General features: G+C 34.8%; 1 protein-coding gene across 1 annotated transcript in view; it reads right to left on the reverse strand.

Moving 5' to 3' along the window:
• Nucleotides 1–14,811: 14,811 nt before the first annotated feature.
• LOC127118825 (dihydropyrimidinase) overlaps nucleotides 14,812–16,075 on the reverse strand; it is a 57,911-nt gene continuing 56,647 nt past the window's right edge. The window contains exons 3-4 of the mRNA XM_051049076.1: nucleotides 15,882–15,933; nucleotides 14,812–15,131 (exon numbers count right to left, since the gene is read on the reverse strand). Coding sequence (XP_050905033.1) covers nucleotides 14,827–15,131; nucleotides 15,882–15,933 — 357 coding nt within the window. The 3' untranslated portion in view covers nucleotides 14,812–14,826. The remainder of the gene's footprint in view (nucleotides 15,132–15,881; nucleotides 15,934–16,075) is intronic.

Below are 16,075 nucleotides of genomic sequence, written 5' to 3' on the forward strand. Positions count from 1 at the left end.
TGGATTTGTGTAGTATTTACTACTGGTAACAAAACAATCACTTTGCATTTATTGTAAAAAGCAAATGAAAAGAAGCAATAGAAGAACATTACCTGTAATGACCTAAAGACTCATTTTGATCTATTCATTACAAGAGCGTACATACCTTCCTACAAACACTCCGACAAACAAGTTACTTATAACTTCAAAATAATCTTGGAAAATAAAAAGAGTAACATTTTAGAGTAAACAAAAAGACGAAATTATAACAACACATGATGTTATAAGCATATAAGAGTGACATTGACCTTTATGGGAAGTCTTTGAAAAAGGAAAAAGAACAACATACAGTTAGAAAGTCATACCAAACCAAACATAGTATTTCTAGTTACCTTTGGATGATACCAACAAGTTAAAGTGACTTACTTTCTATGAATGCATTATCTACAAACTTGTTTCTTCAAAAGTATCCATAGCATATTTCCCCGGAGAAATTACCATATCATCTTTAGCTTGGACTACCTTAATACCCAAAAAATATAGGAGTTTACCAAGGCCTTTCGCCTGAAATTTATTCGATAGATGTTATTCTCAAAATAATCTTTAGCTAGTCAAGTTGGTTTGATCACACTCTTGGGGTTGAGAACCTTCCTAAGTTTGAACACGACCTCCAAAGATGTACCAATTGTATGCCCTGCAGCATCAATACCTTCATTTGTAACCTCAACGGCTGGCTCTCCCTATGAAATATGACCAAAAGAAACAGTGAAATCAAAACACAATACAACCTTTATTAGTATAATATAAAAAAGAAAATGCGAGAAACTGCTCAATATTTGTTATGCATTTGTGCGGTATTTACTACTGGTAACAAAACAATCACTTTGCATTTATTGTAAAAATCAAATGAAAAGAAGAAATAGAAGAACATTACCTGTAATGACCTCAAGACTCATTTTGATCTATTCATGACAAGAGCGTACATACCTTCCTACAAACGCTCCGACGAACAAGTTAGTTATCACTTCAAAATAATCTTGGAAAATAAAAAGAGTAACATTTTAGAATAAACAAAAAGACGAAATTACAACAACACATGATGTTATAAGCATAAAAGAGTGACATTGACCTTTATGGGAAGTCTTTGAAAAAGGAAAAAGAACAACATACAGTTAGAAAATCCTACCGTACCAAACATAGTATTTCTAGTTACTTTTGGATGATACCAACAAGTTAAAGTAACTTACTTTCTATGAATGCATTATCTACAAACTTGTTTCTTCAAAAGTATCCTACATACAAATATTAACACTCTCCCTCAAATTTGAGCATATGAGTTAAATGCACTAAGCGTGCCACATATATAATTAGTTTTAGGATCTCGTAGGAATTTTGTAAACACATGCCAATTGATCTTATGAGTTGACAAAAGTTGTGACAATGTCGCCTGATTCTAACTTCTCTCTGACAATGTTTGGTCCTCTCATGAAACTTGGATTCGAAACAATACATAATGGAACTTGGTTATCACAAATAAGTGTCATGGTCTTATTTTTTCAAATTGAAGTTCTTTGAGCAGTTGATTCAGCCAAACGACCTCATATGTTAATAGTGTCATAACCTTATATTCTACCTCAGCACTTGATCTTACAACTACATTTTGTTTCTTACTTTTATAGGATATTAGGTTTCTCCAACAAGTAAACAATACTCATAGGTAAATCGTGTAACATTGGACACACCTTTGATCGGAGGTGTAGGTTCTACAGATTAATTAACAAATTTATGTGATTTAATCTAATGTAATGCATAAAACTCAATATGAAAAATAGTTGGGGTGCAGACCGAATTATGCTTCCAAATCAAAGGTTCCTTGCATCACTTTCTATATCTCATGGAAAAGGTCACAAATTACTATAAATTCAGAAAAAATAAACTGAACAAGTGAAGTGAGGCAGCAAGATTTAATATGGAAGAAATATTGAATTTAGACAAAGAACAAGTTCATTTAATCATTGCATAGTTCACAAAAAACCTGAATAATATCTGAAAAAATGTTCAAGTCAAGAAAAGGTTTCACGTTTTTATAAAACTTGTACAGATTAATAAACGAAATCAACGAATGAACCTGAATAATTTGTTGAGCACAAACAAATCAAACCAAAATAAAAGAGGCAAACATAAGAACATTACCTCTAAGGGCCTCAAGACTGGCATGCTCATAGCAAAGGTGTGGTACCTACAAAATATCGGACGATCAAGTTAGTTATGGATTCAAAATAATCTTTAGCTAGTGATGTTGGTTTGATCACACTCTTGGGGTTGAGAACCTTCCTAAGTTGGAAATGACCTCCAAAGATGTACCAATTGCATGCATTGCAGCATCAACTCCTTCATTTGTAACCTCAACTGCTGGCTCTCCCTATCAAATATGACCAAAAGAAACAGTGAAATCAAAACACAATACAACCCTTACCCGAATAATATAAAAAAGAAAGTGCCAAAAACAGTCCAATATTTATTATAGATTTGTGCAGTATTTACTATTTGTAACAAAACAATCACTTAGCATACATTCTAAAAACCAAATGAAAAGAGACCATAGAAGAATATTACCTGTAATGACCAAAAGACTCATTTTGATCTATTCATGACAAGAGCGTACATACCTTCCTACAAATACTCGGACGAACAAGTTAGTTATCACTTCAAAATAATTTTGGGAAATAAAAAGAGTAACATTTTAGAGTAAACAAAAAGACGGAATTATAAAAACGCATGATGTTATAAACATAAAAGAGTGACATTGACCTTTATGGGAAGTCTTTTGAAAGAGAAAAAAGAACAAGACACAGTTAGAAATTCCTACTGATACAGTTTGGGGTTGGGACTCCACAAGCACGTTTCAAAATGAAAACACAATACCACCCACACCACTATATGGAAAGTAGCATTTGTGCAGTATTTAGTATTTATAACAAAACAATCACCTTGCATAAACCAAAAGAAAAGAGAAAACACAAGAAGATTATTACCTGTAATGACTTTAAGACTGACTTTGATATATTCATGATGTGAGCATACCAAGGTTGTGGTAACTGCCTGCAAAGACTCTGACAATCAAGTAAAACTGACATTGACCAACAAGTCTGTGAAAAAGGAGAAAGAACAAGATACAGTTAGGAATTCATACTCAACCATACATACTAAATGTCATTCTATTTCTAGTTACTTTACCTGAAGGAGTTTGATTCTACTCATCATGACACAAGCATAGTAACAGATGGATGGATTCAAAATAACATTGGGGAAATAAAACAACATACCTAACAGAATCAATTGATATGAATAAAAAGTTGTTAGTTACTATCTAAATGACATCAAGATTGCGATTTTCCTCATTCTTTAGTTCTAATCGCATCTCACCAAGCTAAATAGTTTCATCCATTAACCGTAAGCGTGTTTTCTGTAGTGGTGAGGAAAAGATCATTAGCAAAAGATCATTAGATAAAATTATCTTTTATTGCCAATTCTTTACTTTTTTTTCACAACTTTTTATTTATTTTATAATATATAAAAATATAAGCATTCATCATAAGGCAAAAGAAGCAGCCTATACTTACATTTTGATATTGCTGTTGCTGATTTTGCATCGAATCCAATAATAAGAGTAAGCATGGGAACAAATATGCCACCTCCACCAACACCTCCCACAGTTCCAAATGATGATCCTAGAAATCCAATTATGGTACCAACTATTATTCTCTACCTAAATTTCATCACCTGCATGCACCATAAAGATTATCAATTCATTATATATCCACATGCTTTTATATATATATATATATATATATATATATATATATATATATATATATATATATATATATATATATATATATATATATATATATATATATATATATATATATATATATATATATATATATATATATATATATATATATATATATATATATATATATATATATATATATATATATGTATATATAACCCTAAAAAATAATCTCATACACATGTGAAATTTATATTAAGTATTTGTGAATATTGAACACTCTTACCGGCCAAGTGTGTTTATAAAATACTTTAGCATGGTGATTAGCATCAACTCCTTTGGTTTCATTACTTGAAGTTGAAGCTGGTGTTGTTTTTTGGTCGGTGTGTTTCTGAGAAGAAGTAACATAAGCTGAAAGAAGAAGAAGAAAAGAAATTATCAGAACCCTAGATCTTCCTGGAATTAACCATTTCATGACCCTTCTTTTTTATCCATGCACAACCATCATCATGTTGTAGATATAGATCCTACTGTAGCTGATCTAGATCGTTAGATGAAGAGTACTTTTCTATAGTTTTCTATAAACGAATGAGCACAAACAAATCAAACCAAATCAAAAGAGGCAAACAGAAGAACATCATCTCTGATGACCTCAAGATTGTTTTTGATCAATTTATGAAATATTCATAGCAAGGGTGTGGTACCTACAATGTCTCCGACGATCATGTTAATAATGGATTCAAAATAATGTTGGAAAATAAAACAAAACCATCAAATAGTTCATCAATCTATAACAAATAAGGATAGCAATGATTTAACATGCACTTGGTCAAGCATCCTTATCCCCAAAGCAGCTTTAGTACAGTGATGACATGTCATAGTGAAGTGAGCAAATCATGAAACCTTGGTAGGACTAACCACTCTCTGTCAAGAAAAATCTAATACGGTTTGGTGTTGGGACTCCAGAACTACATTTCAAAATGAAAACAATACCACTGACACCAGTATAATAAAAGAAAGTGTCAGAAATAGCTCAAAATAAACTGCAGAACTCAACCACTCACTATATTCGGAAAGTAGCATTTCACCACAATATTTATAACAAAACAATCACCTTGTGTATATATATAGTAAAAATAAAATGAAAAGAGGCAAACAGAAGAACATTACCTCATAAGGACCTCAAGGCTGATTTTAATCTATTCATGACACGTGCATAGCAAGGTTGTGGTACCTGCCTGCAAAGACTCTGACAATATAGTAAGACTTGTGACATGAACAGACACTAAGAGTAACATTTTAGAGTAAAGAAATTAGCAAGACATGATGGAATTATAAACATAAAAGAGTGACACTAACCTTTATGGCAAGTCTGTGAAAAAGGAAAAAGAACAACATACTAAATATCTTTCTATTTCAAGTTACTTTGTATGAATGCATTGTATAGGACTTAAACTGCAACCTGATTATCGTATGTAAGAAATGAGTGGGACAAATAATTTGATTGTTAGATCACACAGTAAGTGCAAAAACACAGATACATTACCTCAAGAAGGAGTTTCATCCTACTCATCATGACATAAGCATAAATTCAAAATAACATTAAAATCAATTTGAAATGAATAAAAAGTTGTTCGTTACTATCTAAATGACATCAAGATTGCGATTTTCCTCACCTTTCAGCATCCATGGCATCTTAAGAATCAAGATTGCGATTTATCTAAAGTCCCAATAAAAAGATTTTGGTAGTCATGGTTGAAAATTACTAGGATCTGAAATGAATTATAAACAATATGCAAATTTTCAAGTTGATGTACATCAATATCTATTAAAGACACATTTCCCACATATGGATAACAATGACCAGAACAAGGCACTGGAAATTTCATATTATGGATTTCAAACTTTTTTATGCAATACGAGCATGGGACACGAGAATGACACGTTAACACCGGTATTAATTTTAAAAAATAAATAATTTGAATGTGCTAAGTCAGTGTCAGAAACAGAAACCAACACGTGTCTGACATTGGACACACCTTTGATCGGAGGTGTAGGTTCTACATATTAATTAACAAATTTATGTGATTTAATCTAATGTAATGCATGAAACTCTATATGAAAAATAGTTGGGGTGCAGACCGAATTATGCTTCCAAATCAAAGGTTCCCTGCATCACTTTCTATATCTCATGGAAAAGGTCACAAATTACTATAAATTCAAAAAAAAATAAACTGAACAAGTGAAGTGAGGCAGCCAGATTTAATATGGAAGAAATATTGAATTTAGACAAAGAACAAGTTCATTTAATCATTGCATAGTTCAATAAAAAAACCTGAATAATATCTGAAAAAATGTTCAAGTCAAGAAAAGGCTTCACGTTTTTATAAAACTTGTACAGATTAATAAACGAAATCAACGAATGAACCTGAATAATTTGTTCAGCACAAACAAATCAAACCAAATTAAAAGAGGCAAACATAAGAACATTACCTCTAAGGGCCTCAAGACTGGCATGCTCATAGCAAAGGTGTGGAACCTACAAAATATCAGACGATCAAGTTAGTTATGGATTCAAAATAATCTTTAGCTAGTGATGTTGGTTTGATCACACTCTTGGGGTTGAGAACCTTCCTAAATTGGAAATGACCTCCAAAGATGTACCAATTGCATGCCCTGCAGCATCAACTCCTTCATTTGTAACCTCAACTGCTGGCTCTCCCTATCAAATATGACCTATGGAATAATCAATACAGAATCAAATGATTCTGTTTGTACAGCTCATTAAGGATTAGGATTAATGTAATTAATTAGCTACTATTTCCTGTTCTTTTCTGTAATTAGAATTAGCATTCATGGGAAATTAATTCCCCTGATTCAAATCCTGCCTTATGCAGTCTATAAATACAGCATTTGTAATTCTCATAAAACATAAGGAAATATACAATATATTTCTGCATGGTATCAGAGCACGATCTGAACCATCCCTAACCTAGCGCCGCCAAACTATGGAGGATCCCAAATCTGATGAATCGCTCAAAGTGGAGACTGGATCATTTCCGACCAGTTCACACGAAGGGCTCACTCACCTCATCACAGGCCATAAATTAAATGGTCAAAACTATACCCAATGGGTAAGGTCAGTCAAGATCTTCCTCGAAGGAAAAGGAAGGGAAGGCTACACAACGGGAGATTCTAAATGTCCCGAAAAAGGAGAAAAAAACTTTCAGAAATGGAAACTTGAGAACAGCCAAGTAATGTCATGGCTGCTCAATACCATGACAAACGAAATTGGTGAAAATTTCATGTTCTATGACACTGCAAAAGAGATATGGGATGCAGTGAAGGAAACATACTCAAATGTTGACAATAGATCTGTCATATTTGAGATTAAAAGCATTCTTCATGACCTTCGACAGGGAGAATCTTCTGTTACTGAGTATTTTAATATACTTAACAAACACTGGCAGCAACTCGACATATATGAAGAGGTTACATGGTGTTGTACAGAAGATCAAAAGAAATATAAGGAGCTGGTGGAAAAAGATAGGATTTACAAGTTCCTATTGGGGCTAAACAAGGACCTAGATGAAGTTCGTGGAAGGATCCTTGGAACCAAACCACTTCTCAAAATTCGAGAAGCCTTTTCAGAAGTGAGAAGGGAAGAAAGCAGGAAGAAAATCATGTTGGGAACACCTAGCTCAGTTCCGTACAGTGAGAGCTCTGCAATGGCAGCAAGAGGGAATCAGCCTCGGCCACCACAAAAGAAAACCCGCCCCTGGTGTGAACACTGCAAGAGACCAGGCCACACAAAGGAAACATGTTGGATCATACATGGAAAACCTTCAGAGACCAAATTTTTCAAAGGCAAGGAGGGAAGAGGTAACACAGCATTTAACAATCAAGAAGCTGAGGTATACTCTAACTCATCTCTTTTTAGCAAAGAACAAATGGAGGCTCTTCAAAAACTCCTTCAGCAAACCATGTTAACTGCAGAAAAAGATGGTACTGCTGTAGTGGCTCAAAGAGGTAATTACTTACATGCTCTAAACACTAGTAAGGAAAAAATAAAATCATGGATTGTTGACTCAGGGGCTTCAGATCACATGACTGGAGATTTTACTTTGTTTAGTAGTTATTCTCCATGTCCCTATAACTATAATGTTCGAATAGCTGATGGTACACATTCTAAGGTCATGGGTAAAGGATCAATTATCATTTCACCAAATATTACACTTGACTCTGTTTTGTATGTGCCTAAACTGGATTGTAACTTGCTGTCTATTAGCAAGATTACAAGAGATTTGAAATGTGTTACTAAATTCTTCCCTAACTTGTGTGAATTTCAGACTTTGGAGTCGGGGAAGACGATTGGCAATGCTGAAGAGTGTGCTGGACTCTACCTCCTTCAAGTGGAAAAATCAGAAGAAAAACTCAAGAATAATTGTCATGTTGCAGCTGCAGTTTCAAGTGATAATAATCCTGTAATGATGTGGCACTATAGATTAGGCCACCCAAATTTCATATACTTGGAAAAAATGTTTCCCTCTTTATTCAATAAAAACAAGGAACATTTTCAATGTGAAATTTGCCAATTGTCTAAACATACTCGAAACCATTACTCACCCCAATCTTATAAACCCTCAAAACCTTTTTCATTAATTCATAGTGATGTATGGGGACCATCGCGAGTCCACAACATTACAGGCTCGAGATGGTTTGTCACCTTTATTGATGATCACACACGTGTTACCTGGGTGTTTCTAATGAAGGAAAAATCAGAAGTAGGGAGAATATTTGAAATTTATCATAAGATGGTACAAACACAATTCCAAAGCAATATTCAGATACTCAGAACTGACAATGGCCGTGAGTATTACAACCTTGCTCTAAATTCCTATCTTCAAAAGGTTGGAATTGTTCACCAAAGCTCGTGTGTGGACACTCCCCAACAAAATGGAGTTGCGGAAAGGAAGAATAGACACCTTTTGGAAGTGACTAGATCAATCATGTTAGCCACAAATGTCCCACAACACTTTTGGGGAGAAGCTGTCCTTTCAGCAACTCACCTTATAAATCGAACACCCTCACATATCCTTAACTTTAAGACCCCACTCTCCACACTTCAAAACCTATTTCCAACCAGCAAAATCTTTTCCTCTATTCCATTAAAAATATTTGGATGCTCAACTTTTGTCCATAACCTCAACCCTCACCGAAGCAAATTAGACCCAAAATCCATCAAATGCATTTTTCTTGGTTACTCTCCTCACCAAAAGGGATATAGGTGTTACTCTCCCCATACCAAAATTTTTTACCACACTATGGATGTAACCTTCTTTGAAAATCAACCCTATTACACCAAAACTGGTATTCAGGGGGAGCATATAGAAAATTCAGAATATCGACTTTTGCCTCTTGAACTAACCGAACATGACAAAATCTTACCAAACCAAACCGGCAACACTCAATCAGCCGAACCTATGCCTAAACCAGCTGAAAAATTACCAGACCAGACCTCAAACATTCAGCTGAATGAAAGGACAACAGAAGTTGTGACGTAAACAGAACCAATTATAGTTTCAACCACATCTCAACAGGATTGTGATCCAAAAACAGGCAAGTGGAAGGGTTTTTGTTATAAAAGGAAGGAGGTAGAGTCAAGCAAAGCTCCAATGCAAGGCCATGAGTCAAACCAGACTCTAGAAAATGAAGTTCCCACAGGTAATATTCTTCCTAACTCTGAACATCTTGATACAATAGATATTGATATTCCTATTGCTATGAGAAAAGGGGTTAGAACTTGCACTAAACACCCTATTGAAAAATATATCTCCTATGGAAAACTATCACAAAGTTACAGGGCTTTTGTAGCAGCTGTTGACAACATAGAAATTCCAAATAATATTCAAGAAGCATTGCAGAAACCTGAATGGGCAGCAGCTGTAACAGAAGAAGTTCAAGCACTTGTAAGAAATGGCACATGGGAGATCACTGCTATACCAGAAGGGAAGAAAGCAGTAGGATGCAAGTGGATATTTTCAATTAAACACAATGCTGATGGGAGTATAAACAGGTACAAAGCTCGGTTGATTGCAAAGGGGTTCACACAATCATATGGGGTGGATTATGAGGAGACTTTTGCTCCTGTTGCGAAGCTCAATTCTGTCCGGGTTCTACTATCTTTGGCAGCAAATCTAGATTGGCCCCTACACCAACTAGACACATAAAGAATGCATTTCTAAATGGAGAGTTAGAAGAAGAGGTATATATGCAAATTCCTCCGGGGCTTGAATCACCTGGAACTGCCAACATGGTGTGTCGACTTCGCAAATCTCTATATGGCCTCAAACAATCACCAAGGGCATGGTTTGATAGACTAACAAAAGTTGTCAAGCAAGATGGTTTTGTTCAATGTCAAACAGACCATACCATGTTTGTCAAGCACTCTTTGGATGGGAAGATAGCTTTGTTTATTGTCTATGTTGATGATATCGTTATTACGGGAGACGATGATGAACAAGTCAACCAGTTAAAGAAACTTCTAGCAAAAGAATTTGAAGTCAAAGACTTGGGACAACTCAAGTATTTTCTAGGGATGGAAATTGCACGAACAAAGAATGGTATTTCAGTTTCTCAAAGGAAGTACACTCTGGATTTACTTCAAGAAACGGGTATGCTTGGATGCAAAACTGCCAATACTCCCATAGAACAAGTAAAAAGAAGTGAAGATGAGAATGTACCAGCTAATAAAGATAGATATCAAAGTCTAGTCGGAAAACTAATCTATCTAACTCACACCAGACCAGACATTGGTTTTGCTGTAAGCATGGCTAGTCGTTATATGTCAAATCCAACTGAAACTGACATGAGAAATGTGAACAGAATTCTCCAGTACCTGAAAGGTACGCCAGGCCGAGGACTTTATTTTCAAAAGAACTCAAACAGAGGCATTGAAGTCTACACCGATTCTGATTGGGCAGGATGTTTATCTGACAGGAAATCAACTACAGACTACTGCACATTTGTATGGGGTAATATGGTAACTTGGAGAAGCAAGAAACAATCTGTTGTGGCTAGGAGTAGTGCAGAAGCAGAATTCAGAGCTATGTCACAAGGTATTTGTGAAGGAATTTGGCTTAAGCGAATGCTAGATGAGATCAAAATTCCTACCAATCACCCCATGAAGATATTATGTGATAACAAGGCTGCTATTAGCATTGCTAAGAACCCGGTACAGCATGATAGCACAAAGCATGTGGAGATAGACCGACACTTCATCAAGGAGAAAATTGATCATGAAATTATAAGTGTTAATCATATTCCATCATGCCAGCAAACTGCAGACATTCTAACAAAAGCCCTTCCAAGGAACATATACGAGAATATCAGATCCAATCTGGGTATGATAGACATCTACCACCCAGATTGAGGGGGAGTATGGAATAATCAATACAGAATCAAATGATTCTGTTTGTACAGCTCATTAAGGATTAGGATTAATGTAATTAATTAGCTATTATTTCCTGTTCTTTTCTATAATTAGAATTAGCATTCATGGGAAATTAATTCCCCTGATTCAAATCCTGCCTTATGCAGTCTATAAATACAACATTTGTAATTCTCATAAAACATAAGGAAATATACAATATATTTCTGCATGACCAAAAGAAACAGTGAAATCAAAACACAATACAACCCTTACCCGAATAATATAAAAAAGAAAGTGCCAAAAATAGTCCAATATTTATTATAGATTTGTGAAGTATTTACTATTTGTAACAAAACAATCACTTAGCATACATTCTAAAAACCAAATGAAAAGAGACCATAGAAGAACATTACCTGTAATGACCAAAAGACTCATTTTGATCTATTCATGACAAGAGCGAACATACCTTCCTACAAAGACTCGGAAGAACAAGTTAGTTATCACTTCAAAATAATTTTGGGAAATAAAAAGAGTAACATTTTAGAGTAAACAAAAAGACGGAATTATAAAAACGCATGATGTTATAAACATAAAAGAGTGACATTGACCTTTGTGGGAAGTCTTTTGAAAGAGAAAAAAGAACAAGACACAATTAGAAATTCCTACTGATACAGTTTGGGGTTGGGACTCCACAAGCACGTTTCAAAATGAAAACACAATACCACCCACACCACTATAAAAAAAGTAAGTGCCAGAAACAGCTCATTGTATTTGGAAAGTAGCATTTGTGCAGTATTTAGTATTTATAACAAAACAATCACCTTGCATAAACCAAAAGAAAAGAGAAAACACAAGAAGATTATTACCTGTAATGACTTTAAGACTGACTTTGATATATTCATGATGTGAGCATACCAAGGTTGTGGTAACTGCCTGCAAAGACTCTGACAATCAAGTAAAACTGACATTGACCAACAAGTCTGTGAAAAAGGAAAAAGAACAAGATACAGTTAGGAATTCATACTCAACCATACATACTAAATGTCATTCTATTTCTAGTTACTTTACCTGAAGGAGTTTGATCCTACTCATAATGACACAAGCATAGTAACAGATGGATGGATTCAAAATAACATTGGGGAAATAAAACAACATACCTAACAGAATCAATTGAAATGAATAAAAAGTTGTTAGTTACTATCTAAATGACATCAAGATTGCGATTTTCCTCTTTCTTTAGTTCTAATCGCATCTCACCAAGCTAAATAGTTTCATCCATTAACCGTAAGCGTGTTTTCTGCAGTGGTGAGGAAGTATGATGAGGTGACGATAGTGTGATCATGTGAGGAATCTCATCATCTAAAAACTGTATCTTTCGTTTCTTATTAGGTTTTGGTGCCGGTCGGGTTGACGTAAATGAAATCCGAGAACATGGTGATGAATGTGGTGAGTCCATCAGAACAGAACACATCAAAGATTGAGAAAAAGATCATTAGAAAGAGATCATTAGATAAAATTATCTTTTATTGCCAATTCTTTACTTTTTTTTTCACAACTTTTTATTTATTTTATAATATATAAAAATATAAGCATTCATCATGAGGCAAAAGAAGCAACCTATACTTACATTTTGATATTGCTGTTGCTGATTTTGCATCGAATCCAATAATAAGAGTAAGCATGGGAACAAATATGCCACCTCCACCAACACCTCCCACAGTTCCAAATGATGATCCTAGAAATCCAATTATGGTACCAACTATTATTCTCTACGCAAATTTCATCACCTGCATGCACCACAAAGATTATCAATTCAGTATATATCCACATCCTTATATATATATATATATAACCCTAAAAAATAATCTCATACACATGTGAAATTTTTATGAAGTATTTGTGAATATTGAACACTCTTACCGGCCAAGTGTGTTTATAAAATACTTTAGCATGGTGATTAGCATCAACTCCTTTGGTTTCATTACTTGAAGTTGAAGCTGGTGTTGTTTTTTGGTCGGTGTGTTGCTGAGAAGAAGTAACATAAGCTGAAAGAAGAAGAACAGAAGAAATTACTAGAACCCTAGATCTTCCTGGAATTAACCATTTCATGACCCTTCTTTTTTATCCATGCACAACCATCATCATGTTGTAGATATAGATCCTACTGTAGCTGATCTAGATCGTTAGATGAAGAGTAGTTTTCTATAGTTTTCTATAAACGAATGAGCACAAACAAATCAAACCAAATCAAAAGATGCAAACAGAAGAACATCATCTCTGATGACCTCAAGATTGTTTTTGATCTATTTATGAAATATTCATAGCAAGGGTGTGGTACCTACAATGTCTCCGACGATCATGTTAATAATAGATTCAAAAATAATGTTGGGAAATAAAAGAAAACCATCAAATAGTTCATCAACCTATAACAAATAAAGATAGCAATGAGTTAACATGCACTTGGTCAAGCATCCTTATCCCCAAAGCAGCTTTAGTACAGTGATGACATGTCACAGTGAAGTGAGCAAATCATGAAACCTTGGTAGGACTAACCACTCTCTGTCAAGAAAAATCTAATACCGTTTGGTGTTGGGACTCCAGAATTACATTTCAAAATGAAAACAATACCACTGACACCAGTATAATAAAAGAAAGTGTCACAAATAGCTCAAAATAAACTGCAGAACTCAACCACTCACTATATTCGGAAACTAGCATTTCGCCACAATATTTATAACAAAACAATCACCTTGTGTATATATATAGTAAAAATAAAATGAAAAGAGGCAAACAGAAGAACATTACCTCATAAGGACCTCAAGGCTGATTTTAATCTATTCATGACACGTGCATAACAAGGTTGTGGTACCTGCCTACAAAGACTCTGACAATATAGTAAGACTTGTGACATGAACAGACACTAAGAGTAACATTTTAGAGTAAAGAAATTAGCAAGACATGATGGAATTATAAGCATAAAAGAGTGACACTAACCTTTATGCAAAGTCTGTGAAAAAGGAAAAAGAACAACATACTAAATATCTTTCTATTTCAAGTTACTTTGTATGAATGCATTGTATAGGACCTAAACTGCAACCTGATTATCGTATGTAAGAAATGAGTGGGACAAATAATTTGATTGTTAGATCACACAGTAAGGGCAAAAACACAGATACATTACCTGAAGAAGGAGTTTCATCCTACTCATCATGACACAAGCATAGATTCAAATAACATTGGGTAAATAAAACAACGTACCTAACAGAATCAATTTGAAATGAATAAAAAGTTGTTAGTTACTATCTAAATGACATCAAGATTGCGATTTTCCTCGTTCTTTTAGCATCGATGGCTTCTTGGGTGTTGTTAATGAGACGAAACAGTTCTAACCGCACCTCAACAAAAACTACACACATAAAATTTACTTACGTATATCTTCATCATCACTGAATGGTTTGGAGCTACTGATTTCATCAAGAGGAACAGAAAAACCAGTAAAAGAGAGCGAGAGTCCCAAACTCGAAGCCCTACTAAGAGCGGCACCACTATTAACCTCATCCAACTCAACTTTCAAAGACGTTTGAGCGCTCCTCGCCTTCCTTATGTGTGTGTTTCTTCCTCACGGTGACGCTCTCCTCGACTTCCTTGTAAGACTCCCCGCTGTCACCATGAGCTCCATTTCTCTTGCAACTGTTTCATCCCATTTGGTAATAGCCATATGGAAACCATAATCCATGCAAGACTTCTTCGCCTTCTTTTCATAGGCTTTGAAACCGGCCATTAAACTCCCATCAATTGGTATGGCAAAGTCAATGTGCATTGTCGTCCCACCAGCCAATGCTGCGGCCTGGCCACTGAAGAAGTCATCCTTCGTTACAGTGTTCATAAACTCAAACTCTAGATGAGTATGAGGATCAATGCCTCCTGTTAGTAAACAAAAAGATGCAATCATATGGTATGTCAAAATCTGATGATGATGATGTCAAATTGACATCAAGATGGAATGTAAGAAACTAAATTCATGCATACAAGTGACATCGCTACGGTGATTCGTTTAAGAAGCATTTAACTATTGTATAGGTGTTAGAGCATCAACAACAATAGAACCCATCTTAGGTTGACTAAGTGGACTCAACTATGCCACAACACTTTTAATTAAGTAAATCACTCACTTTTCACACCAATGATGTAGTTCTTAAAGAACTTCAATTGGTCCCACATTGGTCTGCATAAGAGGGACATAGCGCTCCTTTGAATTTCACACACACTCTTCACTATTCTTAATTATTTCTAAGAATGGATTGCTTTTATAAGAATACATTTTCACCCTAGATATGAAGTGGAGCACTCCGATGGTAAAACCTCAAAGAACTAATAAGAGCCTATGAAATACCAATTCAAACACAAACACCAAACATGATATCAACCCTGACACGTAGGCATCAACAATAATACGTTGAAATGGAAGTGATCATTGATCGTATGTATCCACACGTGTCAGTGTCAGTGTCATATAAATGTTAGTCACCGAGACACACCTTCAACCTAAAGTGTCAAATATAAGCCAGGTTTTAAAAAATTGTCGCAACCGCATAGGTGTAAGTACTACATAGTTATAAACCCAGAAAGAATCATCATTGGAAGTGTTGTAAGATTAAAAATCAAAGGTCTAACCTGGCATAACAAACTTGCCAGTAGCATCTATGACACGCACCTCATCTCCAACCTGGCAATACCGAAATTACAAAAGTAAAAAATCCTAGGACAGAAAGCATAAAGTTGAATACAAAACCTGTGAAAACACTTTCTATTTTCATTTCTTAAGAATTGTGTTCATTTTAACATGATAAGTGTCTTGGAGTAAATAA

Source organism: Lathyrus oleraceus, chromosome 2 (assembly GCF_024323335.1).
Source record: "Lathyrus oleraceus cultivar Zhongwan6 chromosome 2, CAAS_Psat_ZW6_1.0, whole genome shotgun sequence".
In the NCBI taxonomy this organism is placed as follows: domain Eukaryota; kingdom Viridiplantae; phylum Streptophyta; class Magnoliopsida; order Fabales; family Fabaceae; genus Lathyrus; species Lathyrus oleraceus.